The sequence below is a fragment of the Mesoplodon bidens genome (assembly GCF_964165515.1).
Source record: "Mesoplodon bidens genome assembly, chromosome: 11".
Classification (NCBI taxonomy): domain Eukaryota; kingdom Metazoa; phylum Chordata; class Mammalia; order Artiodactyla; family Ziphiidae; genus Mesoplodon; species Mesoplodon bidens.
Window position 1 is genome coordinate 88,390,114 of NC_138167.1, and position 14,327 is coordinate 88,404,440.

A 14,327-nucleotide genomic window follows, 5' to 3' on the forward strand; every position below is an offset into this window, starting at 1 on the left:
CTAATTTTAAAATATTTAATCACTCCAAAAATAATTTTAGAGTATTTTCATCAACCACTAATCTCAGTCTGTCTTCCTGTATTTGTCTATTCCAACTATTTCATGCACATGGAATAACATAGTATGTGGCCTTTGTGTACGGCTTCTTTAACTCAGCCTGCTGTTTCCAAGGTTCATCGTGTTGTTGCAGCATGTATCAGTACTTCTTTCTTTTTTTGTGGGTAACTGATATCCATTGTAAGGATAATACCACATTTTGTTTTTCCATTAATTATCACAACATTCTGATGTATACAGGTTGTTTCCATTTTATTGGCTATTCTAAATAATGCTGCTGTGTATTCATGTACAAGTTTTATGTGTATCTATGTAAAGGATGTCATTTCTCTTGGGTATATACCAAGGAGTGGAATCACTGGGTCATAGTAATTCAATGTTTAATGTTTTGAGGAATTTTTCCAAACTGTTTTCCAAAGTGACTGCATCATTTTACAATCCCACCAGCAATGTGTGAGGATTCGAGTTTCTCTACATCTTCACCAACACTTGTTATATTCTTTCTTTTTTATTTTAGTCATCCTAATGGGTATGAATTGGTATCTCATTGTGGTTTTGATTTGCATTTCCCTGATAACGATATTGAGTGCCTTTTTATGTGCATATTGGCCATTTGTGTATCATCTTCTTTAGAGAAATGTCTATTCAAATCCTTTGATCATTTTTAAGTGGGTTGTCTTTTTATTGTTGAGTTGTAAGAGTTCTTTATATGTTCTCGTACAAGTCTCATCAAATACACGATTTGCAAATATTTTCCCCAATTCTGTGAGATTTGTTCCCACTTTCTTGTTACCTACTTTTAAAAAATATTTATTTGGCTGCGCCGGGTCTTAGTTGAGACATGCAAGATCTTTGCTGTGTGCAGGATCTTCATTGTGGCATGCAAACTCTTAGTTACGGCACGTGGTATATAGCCGCCTGACCAGGGATCAAACCCAGGCCCCCTGCATTGGGAGCATGGAGTCTTAGCCACTGGACCACTGGGAAGTCCCTCTTGTTGTCTTTTGAAGCACGAAAGTCTTATGTTTTGATAAAGTCCAATTTGTTATTTATTTTGTCATTTGTAGTTTGGTATTGTATCTAAGAAGCTTCAGTCTAATCCAAGGTGAGGAAAATTTACTCCTATGTTGTCTTCTAAGATTTGTATTAGCTCCTGTAGTTAACTTTATGATCCATTTTGAGTTAATCCTGTACGTGGTGTGAGCTAGGGGCCCAAATCCATTCTTTTGAATTTAAAAACACAGTTTTCCCAGCACAGTTTCTTGAAAAAGACTATTATTTTCCATTAAATTATCTTGGCAACCTTGTCAAAAATCAATTGACCGTATATGGAAAGGTCCATCTATTCCATTGATCTGTATGTCTGTCCTTATGCCAGTCCCATCCTGTCTTGATTACTGTAGCTTTGTAGTGAATTTTGAAACTGGGAAATGTGAGTCTTGAACTGTATCCTTTAATATTATTTTGGCTATTCTGGGTTCCTTGCATTTCTATATGCCTTTTAAGACCAGCATGTCAATTTCTTTTAAACAGGCAGCTGGGATTTTGATGGGGATTGTATTGAACCTGTATATATCAATTTGGGGAATATTGCCATCTTAACAATATTAAGTCTTATGTTCCATGAACATGGGGTATGGAATGTCTTTTCATTTATTTAGGTCTTTAATTTCTTTCACTGATGGTTTATTTGTAGTTTTTGGTATATAAGCCTTGCACTGTTTTTGTTAAATTTATTCCTAAACATTTTATTCTTTTTGATGCTCATGTAGACTGAGTTGTTTTCTTAATTTTACTTTTAGATTTTTATTGCTATACGTTTGGAGGGCTTATTTGTTTTATTGTGGTAAAATATATGTATCATAAAATTGACCATTTTAAACATTTTTAAGTGTACAGTTCCCTGGCATTAAGTATTCACAATGTTATGTACCCATCACCACTATTTTGAGATCTTTGTCATCATTTCAAACAGAAACTCTGTCCTCATTAAGCAATGGGTACATAAGCCCCATGTTTCTTCTCCCCTCCAGCTCGTGGTAACCTATACTCTCTCTGAATTTGCCTATTCCAGGTACCTCATATTAGTGGAATCATATGGTATTTTCTTTTGTGTCTTGTTTGTTTTCACTTAGTATGTTTTCAAGGTTCATTCATGTTGTAGCATGTAGTAGAATTCTATTTATTTTTATGGTTAAATAATATTCAATTGTATGTGTGTACCACATTTTGTTTATACGTTTATCTGTTGATTGGTACTGGGTTGTTTTTATCTTTTGACTATTGTGAATAATGCCACTATGAATATTGGTGTACAGGTATCTGTTCAAGTCCTTGCTTTCAGTTCTTGTGTATATATACTGTATATATACTCAGGAGTGGAATTGCTAGATTGTATGCTAATTCTGTATTGTAACCTTTTGAGGAATAGCCAAACTGTTTTCCACATCAGGTGACCATTTTATATTCTGACAGCAATGCATGAGGGTTCCAATTTCTCCACCAACGCTTATTATTTTCATTTTTAAAAGTAATAGTTTTTTATTTTTTATTTTATATTGGGGCATAATTGATTTACAATGTTGTGTTAGTTTCAGGTGTACAGCAAAGTGATTCAGATATATATATATATATATATATATATATATATATATATATCCATTCTTTTTCAGATTCTTTTCCCATATATGTTTTTACAGAATATTGAGTAGAATTCCCTGTGCTATAAGTAGGTCCTGGTTGATTATCTATTTTATATATAGTAGTGGGTAGATGTTAATCCAAAACTCCTAATTTATCCCTCCCCCTGACCTTTCCCCTTTGGTAACCATAAGTTTGTCTTCAAAGTCTGTGAGTCTGTTTCTCTTTTGTAAATAAGTTCTTTTTTATCATCCTTTTAGATTCCACATATAAGTGCTATCATATATTTATCCTTCTCTGACTTACTTCACTTAGTATGATAATCTTTAGGTACATCCATGTTGCTGCAAATAGCATTATTTCATTCTTTTTTACATCTGAGTAATATCTCATTGTATATATGTACCACATCTTCTTTATCCATTCATCTGTCAATGAACATTTAGGTTGCTTCCGTGTCCTGGCTATTGTAAATAGTGCTGCAATGAACAATGGGGTGCATGTATCTTTTCGAATTATGGTTTTCTCCAGATATATGCCCAGGAGTTGGATTGCTGGATCATATGGCAGTTCTGTTTTTAGTTTTTTAAGGAACCTCTGTACTGTTCAATTTTTTAGAATAGTTTCAGAAAGACAGGTATTAACTCTTCTCTAAATGTCTGATAGAATTCACCTGTGAAGCCATCTGGTTCTGGACTTCTGTTTGTTGGAAGATTTTTAGTCACAGTTTCAATTTCAGTACTTGTGATTGGTCTGTTTATATTTTCTATTTCTTTCTGGTTCAGTCTTAGAATATTATACCTAAGAATTTTTCCATTTCTTCTAGGTTGCCCATTTTATTGGCATAGAGTTGCTTGTAGTAGTCTCTTATGATCCTTTGTATTTCTGTGGTGTCTGTTGTAACTTTTCATTTCAAATTTTATTGATTTGAGCCCTCTCTTTTTTCCTTATGAGTCTGGCTAAAGGTTTATCAATTTTATTTATCTTTTCAAAGAGCCAGCTTTTAGTTTCATTGATATTTTCTGTTGTTTTCTTTGTCTCTATTTTTTATTTCTCCTCTGATCTTTATGATCTCTTTCCTTGTACTAACTTTGGGTTTTGTCTGTTGTTCTTTCTCTAGTTGCTTTAGGTGTAAGGTTAGGTTTGAGATTTTTCTTGTTTCCTGAGGTAAGACTGTATCACTATAAATTTCTCTCTTAGAACTGCTTTTGCTGCATCCCATAGGTTTTGGAACATCGTGCTTTCGTTTTCATTTGTCTCTAGGTATTTATTGACTTCCTCAGTGATCCATTGGTTGTTTAGTAGCATATTGTTTAGCCTCCACGTGTTTGTGTTTTTTACAGTTTTTTTCCTTGTAGTTGATTTCTAATCTCATAGCGTTGTGGTCAAAATAGATCCTTGATATGACTTCCATTTTCTTAAATATACCAAGGTTTGCTTTGTGGCCCAGCATGTAATATATCCTGGAGAATGTTCCATGTGCACTTGAGAAGAATGTCTATTCTGCTGCTTTTGAATGGAATGCACTATAAATATCAATTAAGTCTATCTGGTCTAATATGTCATTTAAGGCCTGTGTTTCCTTATTGATTTTCTGTCTGGATGATCTGTCCATTGATGTTAAGTGGGGTGTTAAAGACCTGTCCCCCCCTATTATTGTGTTACTGTCAGTTTCTCTTTTTATGGCTGTTAGTGTTTGCCTTATATATTGAGAGGCTCCTATGTTGGGTGCATATATATTTCAATTGTTATACCTTCTTCTTGGATTGATCCCTTGATCAGCATGTAGTGTCCTTTGTCACGTGTAACAGTCTTTATTTCAAAGTCTGTTTCTTCTGATACGAGAATTGCTACTCCAGCTTTCTTTTGATTTCCATTTGCATAGAATACCTTTTTCCATTTCCTCACTTTCAGTCTGTATGTGTCCCTAGATCTGAAGTGGGTCTCTTGTAGACAGCATATATATGGGTTTTGTTTTTGTATCTATTCAGCCAGTCTATGTCTTTTGGTTTGAACATTAAATTCGTTTATGTTTAAGGTAATTATCTATATGTATGTTCTTATGCCATTTTGTTAATTGTTTTGGATTTGTTTTTCTAGGTCTTTGTTCTTCCCTTCCTCTTTTGTTCTCTTCTCTTGTGATTTGATGACTAACTTTAGTGTTGTGTTGGGATTGCTTTTTCTTTTGTGTATCTATTGTAGATTTTCAGTTTGCAGTTACCATGAGGTTTGGATATAGGCATATATATATATATATATATATATATATATATATATATATATATATATGTATGTATATCTCACACACAAGATTGTTTCAAGTTGCTAGTCTCTTAATTTCAAATGCATTTCCAATATATCCTGCATTTGTACTCTCCTCGTGATTGCTGGTTTTGATATCATATTTGTATGTGGATGACTTCTTACCTTTACGTTTGCCTTTATCAGTGAGCTTTCCCATTCGTAACTTTCTCATTTCTAGTTGTGGCCTTTTCTTTTCTGCCTAGAGAAGTTCCTTTAGCATGTGTCATAAAGCTGGTTTGGTGGTGCTGAATTCTCTTAGCTTTTGCTTGTCTGTAAAGCTTTTGATTTCTCCCTTGAATCTGAACGAGAGCCTTGCTGGGTAGAGTATTCTTGGTTGTAGGTTTTTCCGTTTCATCACTTTAAATATATCATGCCACTCCCTTCTGGCCTGCAGAGTTTCTGCTGAAAAACCAGCTGATAACCTTATGGGGATTCCCTTGTATGTTACATGTTGCTTTTCCCTTGTTGCTTTTAGTATTTTCTCCTTGCATTTAATTTTCGTCAATTTGATTAATGTGTGTCTTATTGTGTTCTTCCTTGGGTTTATCCTATATGGGACTCTCTGCACTTCCTGGACTTGGGTGACTGTTTCTTTTCCCATGTTAGGTAAGTTTTTAGCTATTATCTCTTTAAATAGTTTCTCAGGCCCTTTCTCTCTCTCTTCTCCTTCTGGGACCCCTGTAATGTGAATGTTGGTGTGTTTAATGTTGTTCCAGAGGTCTCTGAGAGTGTCCTTCTTGCTATTCCTTCTGTGTTCTTTAATATGTTCCATGACAGTGATCTCCACCAATCTGTCTTCCAGCTCACTTGTTCTTCTGCCTCATTTATTCTGCTAATTGATTCCTTCTGGAGTATTTTTCATATCAGTTATTGTATTGTTCACCTCTGTTTGATTTTTGTGTGAATCTTCTGGCTCTTTTTTAAACATTTCTTGTATCTTCTCAGTCTGTGCCTCCATTCTTTCTGTGAGATCTTGGATCGTCTTTACTATCATTACTCTTCTTTTTCAGGAAGATTGTCTATCTCCACTTCACTTAGTTGTTCTTCTGGGGTTTTACCTCGTTCCTTTGTCTGGAACATATTTACTGGCCGTTTCGTTTGATCTAACTTCCTGTGTTTGCAGTCTCTGTTTCTGAGGCTGCAGGTTTGTAGTTCCTCTACCTTCTGGTGTCTGCACCCTGGTGGGTGAGGTTGGTCCAGGTGACTGTGCAGGTTTCCTGGTGGGAGGGACTGGTGCCTGCCCACTGATGGGTGGAGCTGGGTCTTTTCCCTCTGGTGGGCAAGGCCATGTCAAGGGGTGTGTTTAGAGGTGGCTGTGGGCTCAGGACGACTTTAGGCAGCCTGTCTGCTGATGGGTGGTGTTGTGTTCTCACCCTGTTGGTTGTTTGTCCTGCGGCATCCCAGCACTGGAGCCTGCAGGTTGTTGGGTGGGGCCAGGTCTCAGTGCCAAAATGGCGACCTCCAGGAGAGCTCACGCTGATGAATATTCCCCGGGGCCTCCACCACCGTCATCCTTGTCCCCACAGTGAGCCACAGTCAACCCCCACCTCCCCAGGAGACCCTCCAAGACCCACAGGTCGGTGTGGCCCAGGCTCCTGCATCAGTGCACATGAAACCTTGTGTGGGCCCTCCAGGAGTGGAGTCTCCATTTCCCCCAGTCCTGTGGAGCTCCTGCACTCAAGCAAGCCCTGCTGGCCTTCAAAGCCAAATGCTCTGGGGGCTCCTCTTCTTCCTGATGCCAGTCCCCTGGCTGGGGGTGGGGCCTGACATGGGGCTCAGAACTCTCCCTCCTGTGGGAAAACCTCTGTGATATAATTATTTTCCAGTTTGTGGGTCACCACCTGGTGGTTATGGGATTTGATTATACTGTGAATGCACCCCTCCTACTGTCTTGTGTGGCCTCCTCTTTGTCTTTGGATGTAGAGTAACTTTTTGGTAGGTTCTCATCTTTTTTTCGATTGTTGTTCAGCAGTTAGCTGTGACTTTGGTGTTTTCAAGAGGGGAGGTAAGCTCAAGTCCTTCTACTCTGCCATCTTGTCCCCTCCCCATAGAAATCAAATAATAGTCATTTAATGGATGTGACTTTTTAAAAATCAAGAATTAGCATGTAACCACCTTTTTAATGGTAGAACTCACCTTTCAGACAGATACATACAAAGTACAAGGAAAATTGTGAATTTCGTCCATCCTTTTTTAGCGTTTTTTTCCTTCTTATAATTGTAATTTCCATAATTTGCTGTAGTTGAAGATGAACAATTAAATGAAAGCTGGGCTTTTAAAAGAGGAATGTTGAAAACTTTAATATATATCTTTTTAAAGTTTGGAAAATATAACTCTTCCTATCTTTTCTATGGTGTCAAAGACAATGGAAACCACTGTTCGTACTCTACCAGACAAGGGTGAAGAGATCTGCGGATATTTCTTGAACCCTTCTTTAATGTCATCAGAACGTTCACCTACAACCTTGAAAAAGAAAACAGAGGAAATGAGTGACCTCCCTTCTGAGAGTCAACGAAGCATACCGCTCACTGTGACCGACGCGCTAGAGCATATTATGGAACAGCTCAATGTTTTGACACAGGTGGGTTGGCGCGCTTTTCACTTGGTGGTAAGAGGTACGAAATCCTAGTTACAGAGGGTTGTGGAACTAGCAGAGTAGGGAGAAAATTTTCTTAGCAAGGCAAGCTCAAAGGTGGTAGTTAATATAGCAGCGCCTGCTGTGCTGAGCTGCTCTAAACCTTATGGAGGCAAAGTCAGAGCCCATGCACACATATACACATATGCATGTGTGCACACACACACTGTACTCTATCTGGCATCTGAGGACCACAAGTGAATAGGGGAGACCATGTACTTCGTGCTACAAATGTATTATTTGATTTTGGACAGTAATGTTTTGCCCTAAGAATTTTTGATGCCGTGTATTCAGATTTCGACATTATCAAAGAAATATTTAGGGCAATAAGAAAAATGTATTGGGATTAATCATTTCGGTTAGAATGAAATATCGGCAGTGCTTTAGTTTTTCACTCTGAAGAAGTTCTCTCTGTCCGAGAGAGAGAGAGAGAGATGTCTCTCTGTATAACTTCCCTCATTCCAAAGCTCCTTATGTTGATGCTCTGTTCTTCTAGAGGTGAGGTTTCCACATTCCCCTTTTAGAATATTACCCAGTCATTTGATGCCAATATATTTTTGCAAGAAGGGATACCATGGGGCCTCCCTGGTGGCGCAGTGGTTGAGAGTCCGCCTGCCGATGCAGGGGATACGGGTTCGTGCCCCGGTCCAGGAGGATCCCATATGCCGCGGAGCGGCTGGGCCCGTGAGCCATGGCCGCTGAGCCTGCGCGTCCGGAGCCTGTGCTCCGCAACGGGAGAGGCCACAACAGTGAGAGGCCCGTGTACCGCAAAAAAAAAAAAAAAAAAGAAGGGATACCATGGATCTTAATATATCAAAGGTCTTCCAACTCTTGGTCAGGAAATACAGATGTCATTTAATGGAAGTGGTGTATTAAGATGGATACATCCGAGGTTGCCCTTCCAGCTCTGCTCAGTGTTTCCTTTGAAGAATTCTTATTGTTCCTCTTTGATAAATAGAATGAGGATACTAATATTTGTCAGAGCAGACACCGTCCTAAATTATACAGAAAGAGGCTATAATGTGAACTAGAGAAGACGTCAATTACTTTTGCAGAATAAATATTTCAAGTTGAAATTGCTCATGCATAGAAATCATCTAATTCTTATTCTCAACCCTGGCTGTATGTTATAATCACCAGGGCAGTTAAGAATCATCCAGATGTCCAGTCCTCATCTCCAGAGAATTCAAGGCCCTGGCATCGGACTTTTAAGGTTCCATTTTGGGTTAAGAGCCAGTAATTAAAATTTTTACCCTTTAGATAACATCTCAGGGCCTTGGAGTTAAGGGATGTGGATGTGGGTCATGACAAATTGTGGGAATGAGCCTTGTGAGACCTTGGAGTCATAAGATCTGTTCAATGTAAATCATAGGAAAATCATCAATTTTTGCTTTGCAGTATTGTGCTAGAGGTGACTGTGTTTATCGGACTTTCATTTCCTTTAAAAGGCAGTTTTTCTCTCAGCTTCATGACAGCTTTAGTTTTGGTTGGCCTGTTTCCCAGGGCCCTGGCTTCCTCACCTGCACTGTCACATTGGGTGGCAGGTCCTCTTTAGGGTCTTTCCATCTTCTACTCTGTCAGCTTCGTGACTCATTTTGCCTTCTTTTATTGAAAGTCTGTAATTTTTTTACTTTCAATTTTTAAGGACTGACTTTCCTTCAAATATGAAAAGTTAAAAGCAGGCACAGCACACTTGCAAAATGGGAACAGTGTGAATCTATGGGCAAATAACAAGTAAAATAAACACACTCAGATTCACTTTAATTACAGATGACTGATCATCTCCTAACCCAGTGGCAGTGCTTATAATTCAGTACAGATTGTAGTATCACTTTCTCATTATAACTTTTAAGATGGTTGGTAGGTAAGTGGAGTTAACCAGTGTTAAAGGTGTTGATAATACACATATCAAAAGCTTTTGCATCTTACATTGTGATAATATATGTAAAGTATCAGGCAAAATGCTTGGCACATAGTAGGCACTCAAGAAATAGTAGAAGCTATTAGCATTGCCGTTAATTTCAAAGAATCATGATCTATAGTACGGAATATGAGAGCAAAAACTATGAGATGATAATGTTTTTTTTAAACTGATTACCTTCAGAGGCTGGCAGGGAATCAATTCATTATTTTGAAACTTGTCAACTAAAGTAACCGAGCATTTATGCTGCTTTTCCTATATGAACTGTACTACCAGGTAACCAAATAATATATGAGAGAAGTGTCTTGTATAAATTATCCCAACTAATAAATTTTTTAAGTGATGGAATTAGAATATCACTGGCAATCTCTAAGAATCGATAGATCTAGGTATTAAGTAGCTACTAACAACACAGAAAAAGAAGCAAATGTTATTATCGTGCCCTCAAAAGAAAGAATAGTCTTACCGAGGGATCTAACCTGAGTCTTACCAAGCCTTTGAATCCAGCTTCCAATTTACATAAAATACAGAGGGTAGAAGAACAGATTAAACTGTACCCAGAGTATGCAGTCCCTAAAATCCAGACTGGTAGAGGCGCTGCAGGTCAAATGGCCTGAACCTGTCCAAAGACAAATTATCAAGAAAATAAATGGAGAGAGTGGGTATCTGTAGATTAAAAGACTTTAAATGACATCATAGTGTCTAGGGATGTACACTTGAAAGATAAAACCATAAAGACACTCAGAAAAGTGATTAGTATAATGGTCAGGATAGGGGCTGTTACGGGGGAAGGTGCATGCAAGGCACTCTGGGGTGGCTGGCAGAGTTCTAGTTCTTGACCTGGGTGTTGGTCATAAGGGTGCTTTTCTCATGAGAGTTCATTAAGTGCCACGTGTTTTTTTTGTGCAACTCCCTGAATCTGTTTTATCGTATAGGTTTTTTAAAAGATAAAAGACTGAAGATGAAGTAGTCTATCACAATTAGATTTAAAAGTAGTCGCACGTGTGTGCGTAGTTATATACTCACTTATGAGCTGAAGGAGTCAGAATAGCTAAGATTCATGAAGTCCTGTGTGCCAGGCACTAGCTTAAGCATTTTACGTGCCGTATTTCATTTAGTCAGTCTTCCTAACAACCCTATGAGTTGCTGTCATCTTCTGGGTGCAGAAAGGGGTAAAGTAAGCTAGGCATCCAGCCGTCTAGAGTAATATAGGTATGGTCCGTCACGGATTGATTGTGACATAATGACCAGTGATGCCGTTTAAGTAGCAGTGGGGTTATGTGGCATTCCATCCCCACCTCCCACATTCCATGTCACCTGTGACACTACCTAACATGCCTCATGTGGCCTCTTCTCTGGCATCAATGCTTTAGAAGATCAGACTTCAGAATTGCCTACAGAGCCTTGATCATTTACTCCGTTTTCCTCAAATGGTTCCTTTTTCTTCTTTTCCTCAAACTGCTTGACAGTGCTTTGCCTTGTGTTAGGGCACAGAAGCGGGGCAAGTTCTGGGGCTCATTTCTGAGCCAACCTCCTGGCGAAAGGGTTGCATTCCAGTTCTGAAAAAGATAGTGCCGAGATCATCATCCTCCTCCTCACCACCAGGTCACCAGGCATTGATTCTTTTGTCCTCCTTTCTTGCAGACTGTTTCAATCTTGGAGCAGCGACTGACTTTGACAGAGGATAAGCTGAAAGACTGCCTTGAAAATCAGCAAAGGCTTTTCAATGCCATTGAATAGAAAAATAGGAGCTGAGGCACAAGAAATGAACACATGTACACGTACTCAGGAAGGTGGTACAAGATGCTTTATGCAACACAACCATGTGCTAATTATCATGGCATTTCTTAAAAGGGTGAGCAATCAAACAAAAGGCAGAAGAGGCATAATTAAGGACTAATTTAGACACACAGATCAATGCCGAGGACTCATTCTAATCATTACCAGTTATGATTGCAGTAGTAAGGTGATAAGCATTCAAGTGGCTCTATTTTCCCCCATATTATTTTAAATGTCAGTTTTCATTAATAGTCCAAATCCTACCAGTAAAGTAATCAAATCTCTGTATTTCATTGTTATTTCAAACTGAACATGTTCAGGCAATTCCTTAAACAACTGGTGTACTTCTTTAGTGTAAACAATACCCTTGGGGTGAAATAATTCACTTACCTCTAAAATAGCATTTTGTATGCAGAGAATGAATTAATGATCTGATCTGTATTTCTTTCTGTTAAAAAAAAAATGTATTCTTTACCTATGCCTTGAAAAGATGATCTCATACAACTCCCAAACTGCAGAATTTCCACAGCAAGAAAGAATACACTTATTTTAATTAGCAACAGCACATACAGGACATAAGGCAGGAGGGTTTCGATTTAATTTATGGTATACATTGTTTGTTTATCCTTTGACCAACCTGAAGGAAAATGAAGAGTTAGAAATATGTAAAGTGCACGAATCTGCTTCCGTAGATGAATGCACTGAATGATTTGGGTTGTATCCAAACCTGTGATCTCAGTTTACGAAGATTAAGTTAGTGCAGAATCCTCAAAACACAGAACGATGCAACAGCAATATTTAAAAATATACACACATGTATGTTCACATGCTTCAGAAATGTGAAGGGTGATTTTGTCGCTGAATATAAGTACTTTAAAAGAACATTTGCATCATCTTCCTATTTTTTTTTAATGAATTGTGATTTGAAACAAAATGAAAGTGAGCCCGGCATTCTAAAAGATCTTGGTTTTAAATTAAGAATTTTATCTTAAACAAAATAAGAGATTAAATTGAAAAAAAACTGAATTTAGTTTGCATTTGTTAACCTATATCTAGAACAGAAGGTAGGAGAAGGCAGTCCACATTTATGACGCCTGTAGGCATAACATGGGGAAAACACTGTCTATGCTTTGGAAAAGAAAAAAGTCCTATTTATCTAGGAGTCTATATTTAGAAATTTCTCAAAGCAATTTTGATTGTATTTATGAGGTGATTTTGTTTTATCACCTCGTGTGTTTTAAGTGACTTTTTAGATAACACTAAGTGTGAACTTCTAGACAGTTTCAAGAGTTTATAAGACTAAGTGGCACTATTTTTATAACCTCATTGAGAAGACTAAGAAATGAAATGTCATACCAATTTTTGTCTACTTTTTTAATGCTTCAAACAATAAAGACATTTTACCTTTAAAAAAGTTGTTTCTTTTTAAATGATTAAAATCTAGAAATGCTAAACTTCTTATCTAGCTCACTCAACTTTAACCTTCATAACAATCTCCCGGAGAAGTTGTCAAAACAGTTCCGGCCCTTTGCCCCAGGTTTATGATTCACTAGGTCTGGTCTGGTGAGGCCCAATAATCTGCATCTCTAACAAGCTCACAGGAGATTTAATGCTGTTGGCCTCAGGCCCACACTTTAGAAACCACTGACCAGCTACAGCCACTTCCTGCAACATGGTATTGCCACACCTTTTACAGTCATAGAACTTTATAAGTGATATAAAAACAGTGATGATGTAAGTTTAAAAGCCTTGACACTTTTTCAGGAGGGTTATTTTATAAGCCCCCCCCACTCCTCTTTTATGCTTTTGAGGCTTCTTTTCGTCAGATGCCAGCCTCTCAGCTGTCCTAGCTGCATGTACACTGCATGATCAACATCTCCACTTGGACGACATGGCAAGCAGTCTCTGAATATGTCCAAAGCCAAACTGCTGCGCCTCACCCCCACCCACAGCCAGCTCCTCCCCTCATCTTCCCACCTCCATAAATGGCAACTCTCCTTCAAGTCGCTCAGGCTGAAGACCTCAGAGTTATCCTTGAATCCTTGGTCTCACTCTCCACTCCCATTCCTTCAGCAAATCTCATGAGAACACATGAAACACCTGATCATTTCTCACACCTCCATCAGCCACCAAAACCCAGGCCATCATCATCTCTTACCTGGATGTCTGCAGTGCCTCTTAACTGTCTCCCACTGTCACTGTTGCACAGCAGGCCACAGTGGTTCTTGAAATGCCTGAGTTCATACCATACGACCCAGCAATCCCACTAGTGGGCATATACCCTGAGAAAACCATAATTCAAAAAGAGTCACATACCACAATGTTCACTGCAGCTCTATTTTACAATAGCAGGACATGGAAGCAACCTAAGTGTCCATCGACAGATGAATGGATAAAGAAGATGTGGCACATATATACAATGGAATATTACTCAGCCATAAAAAGAAACGAAATTGAGTCACTTGTAGTGAGGTGGATGGACCTAAAGTCTGTCATACAGAGTGAAGTAAAGAGAAAAATAACATATGCTAACATATATATATATATATATATATGGAATCTAAAAATACAAAATGGTTCTGAAGAACCCAGGGGCAGGACAGGAATAAAGACACAGATGTAGAGAATTGACTTGAGGACATGGGGAGGGGGAAGGGTAAGCTGGGACGAAGTGAGAGAGTGGCATGGACATATATACACTACCAAGGGTAAACTAGATAGCTAGTGGGAAGCAGCCGCATAGCACAGGGAGATCAGCTCAGTGCTTTGTGACCACCTAGAGGGGTGGGATAGGGAGGGTGGGAGGGAGATGCAAGAGGGAGGAGATATAGGGATATATGTACACGTATAGCTGGTCCACTTTGTTATAAAGCAGAAACTAACACACCATTGTAAAGCAATTATACTCTAATAAAGGTGTTAAAAAAAAAAAGGGGGGCTTCCCTGGTGGCGCAGTGGTTGAGAGTCCGCCTGCCGATGCAGGGGACGCTG

At 38.5% G+C, this 14,327-nt stretch overlaps 1 protein-coding gene across 3 annotated transcripts in view; it reads left to right on the plus strand.

Moving 5' to 3' along the window:
- The window catches only part of POC1B (POC1 centriolar protein B), a 109,178-nt gene extending 96,439 nt beyond the window's left edge, over window positions 1-12,739 (plus strand). For all 3 annotated transcript variants that reach the window (XM_081248398.1, XM_081248396.1, XM_081248397.1), the window contains 2 exons: window positions 7,364-7,582; window positions 11,202-12,739. In XM_081248398.1, coding sequence (XP_081104524.1) covers window positions 7,364-7,582; window positions 11,202-11,297 — 315 coding nt within the window. In that variant the 3' untranslated portion in view covers window positions 11,298-12,739. The remainder of the gene's footprint in view (window positions 1-7,363; window positions 7,583-11,201) is intronic.
- Window positions 12,740-14,327: the final 1,588 nt, after the last annotated feature.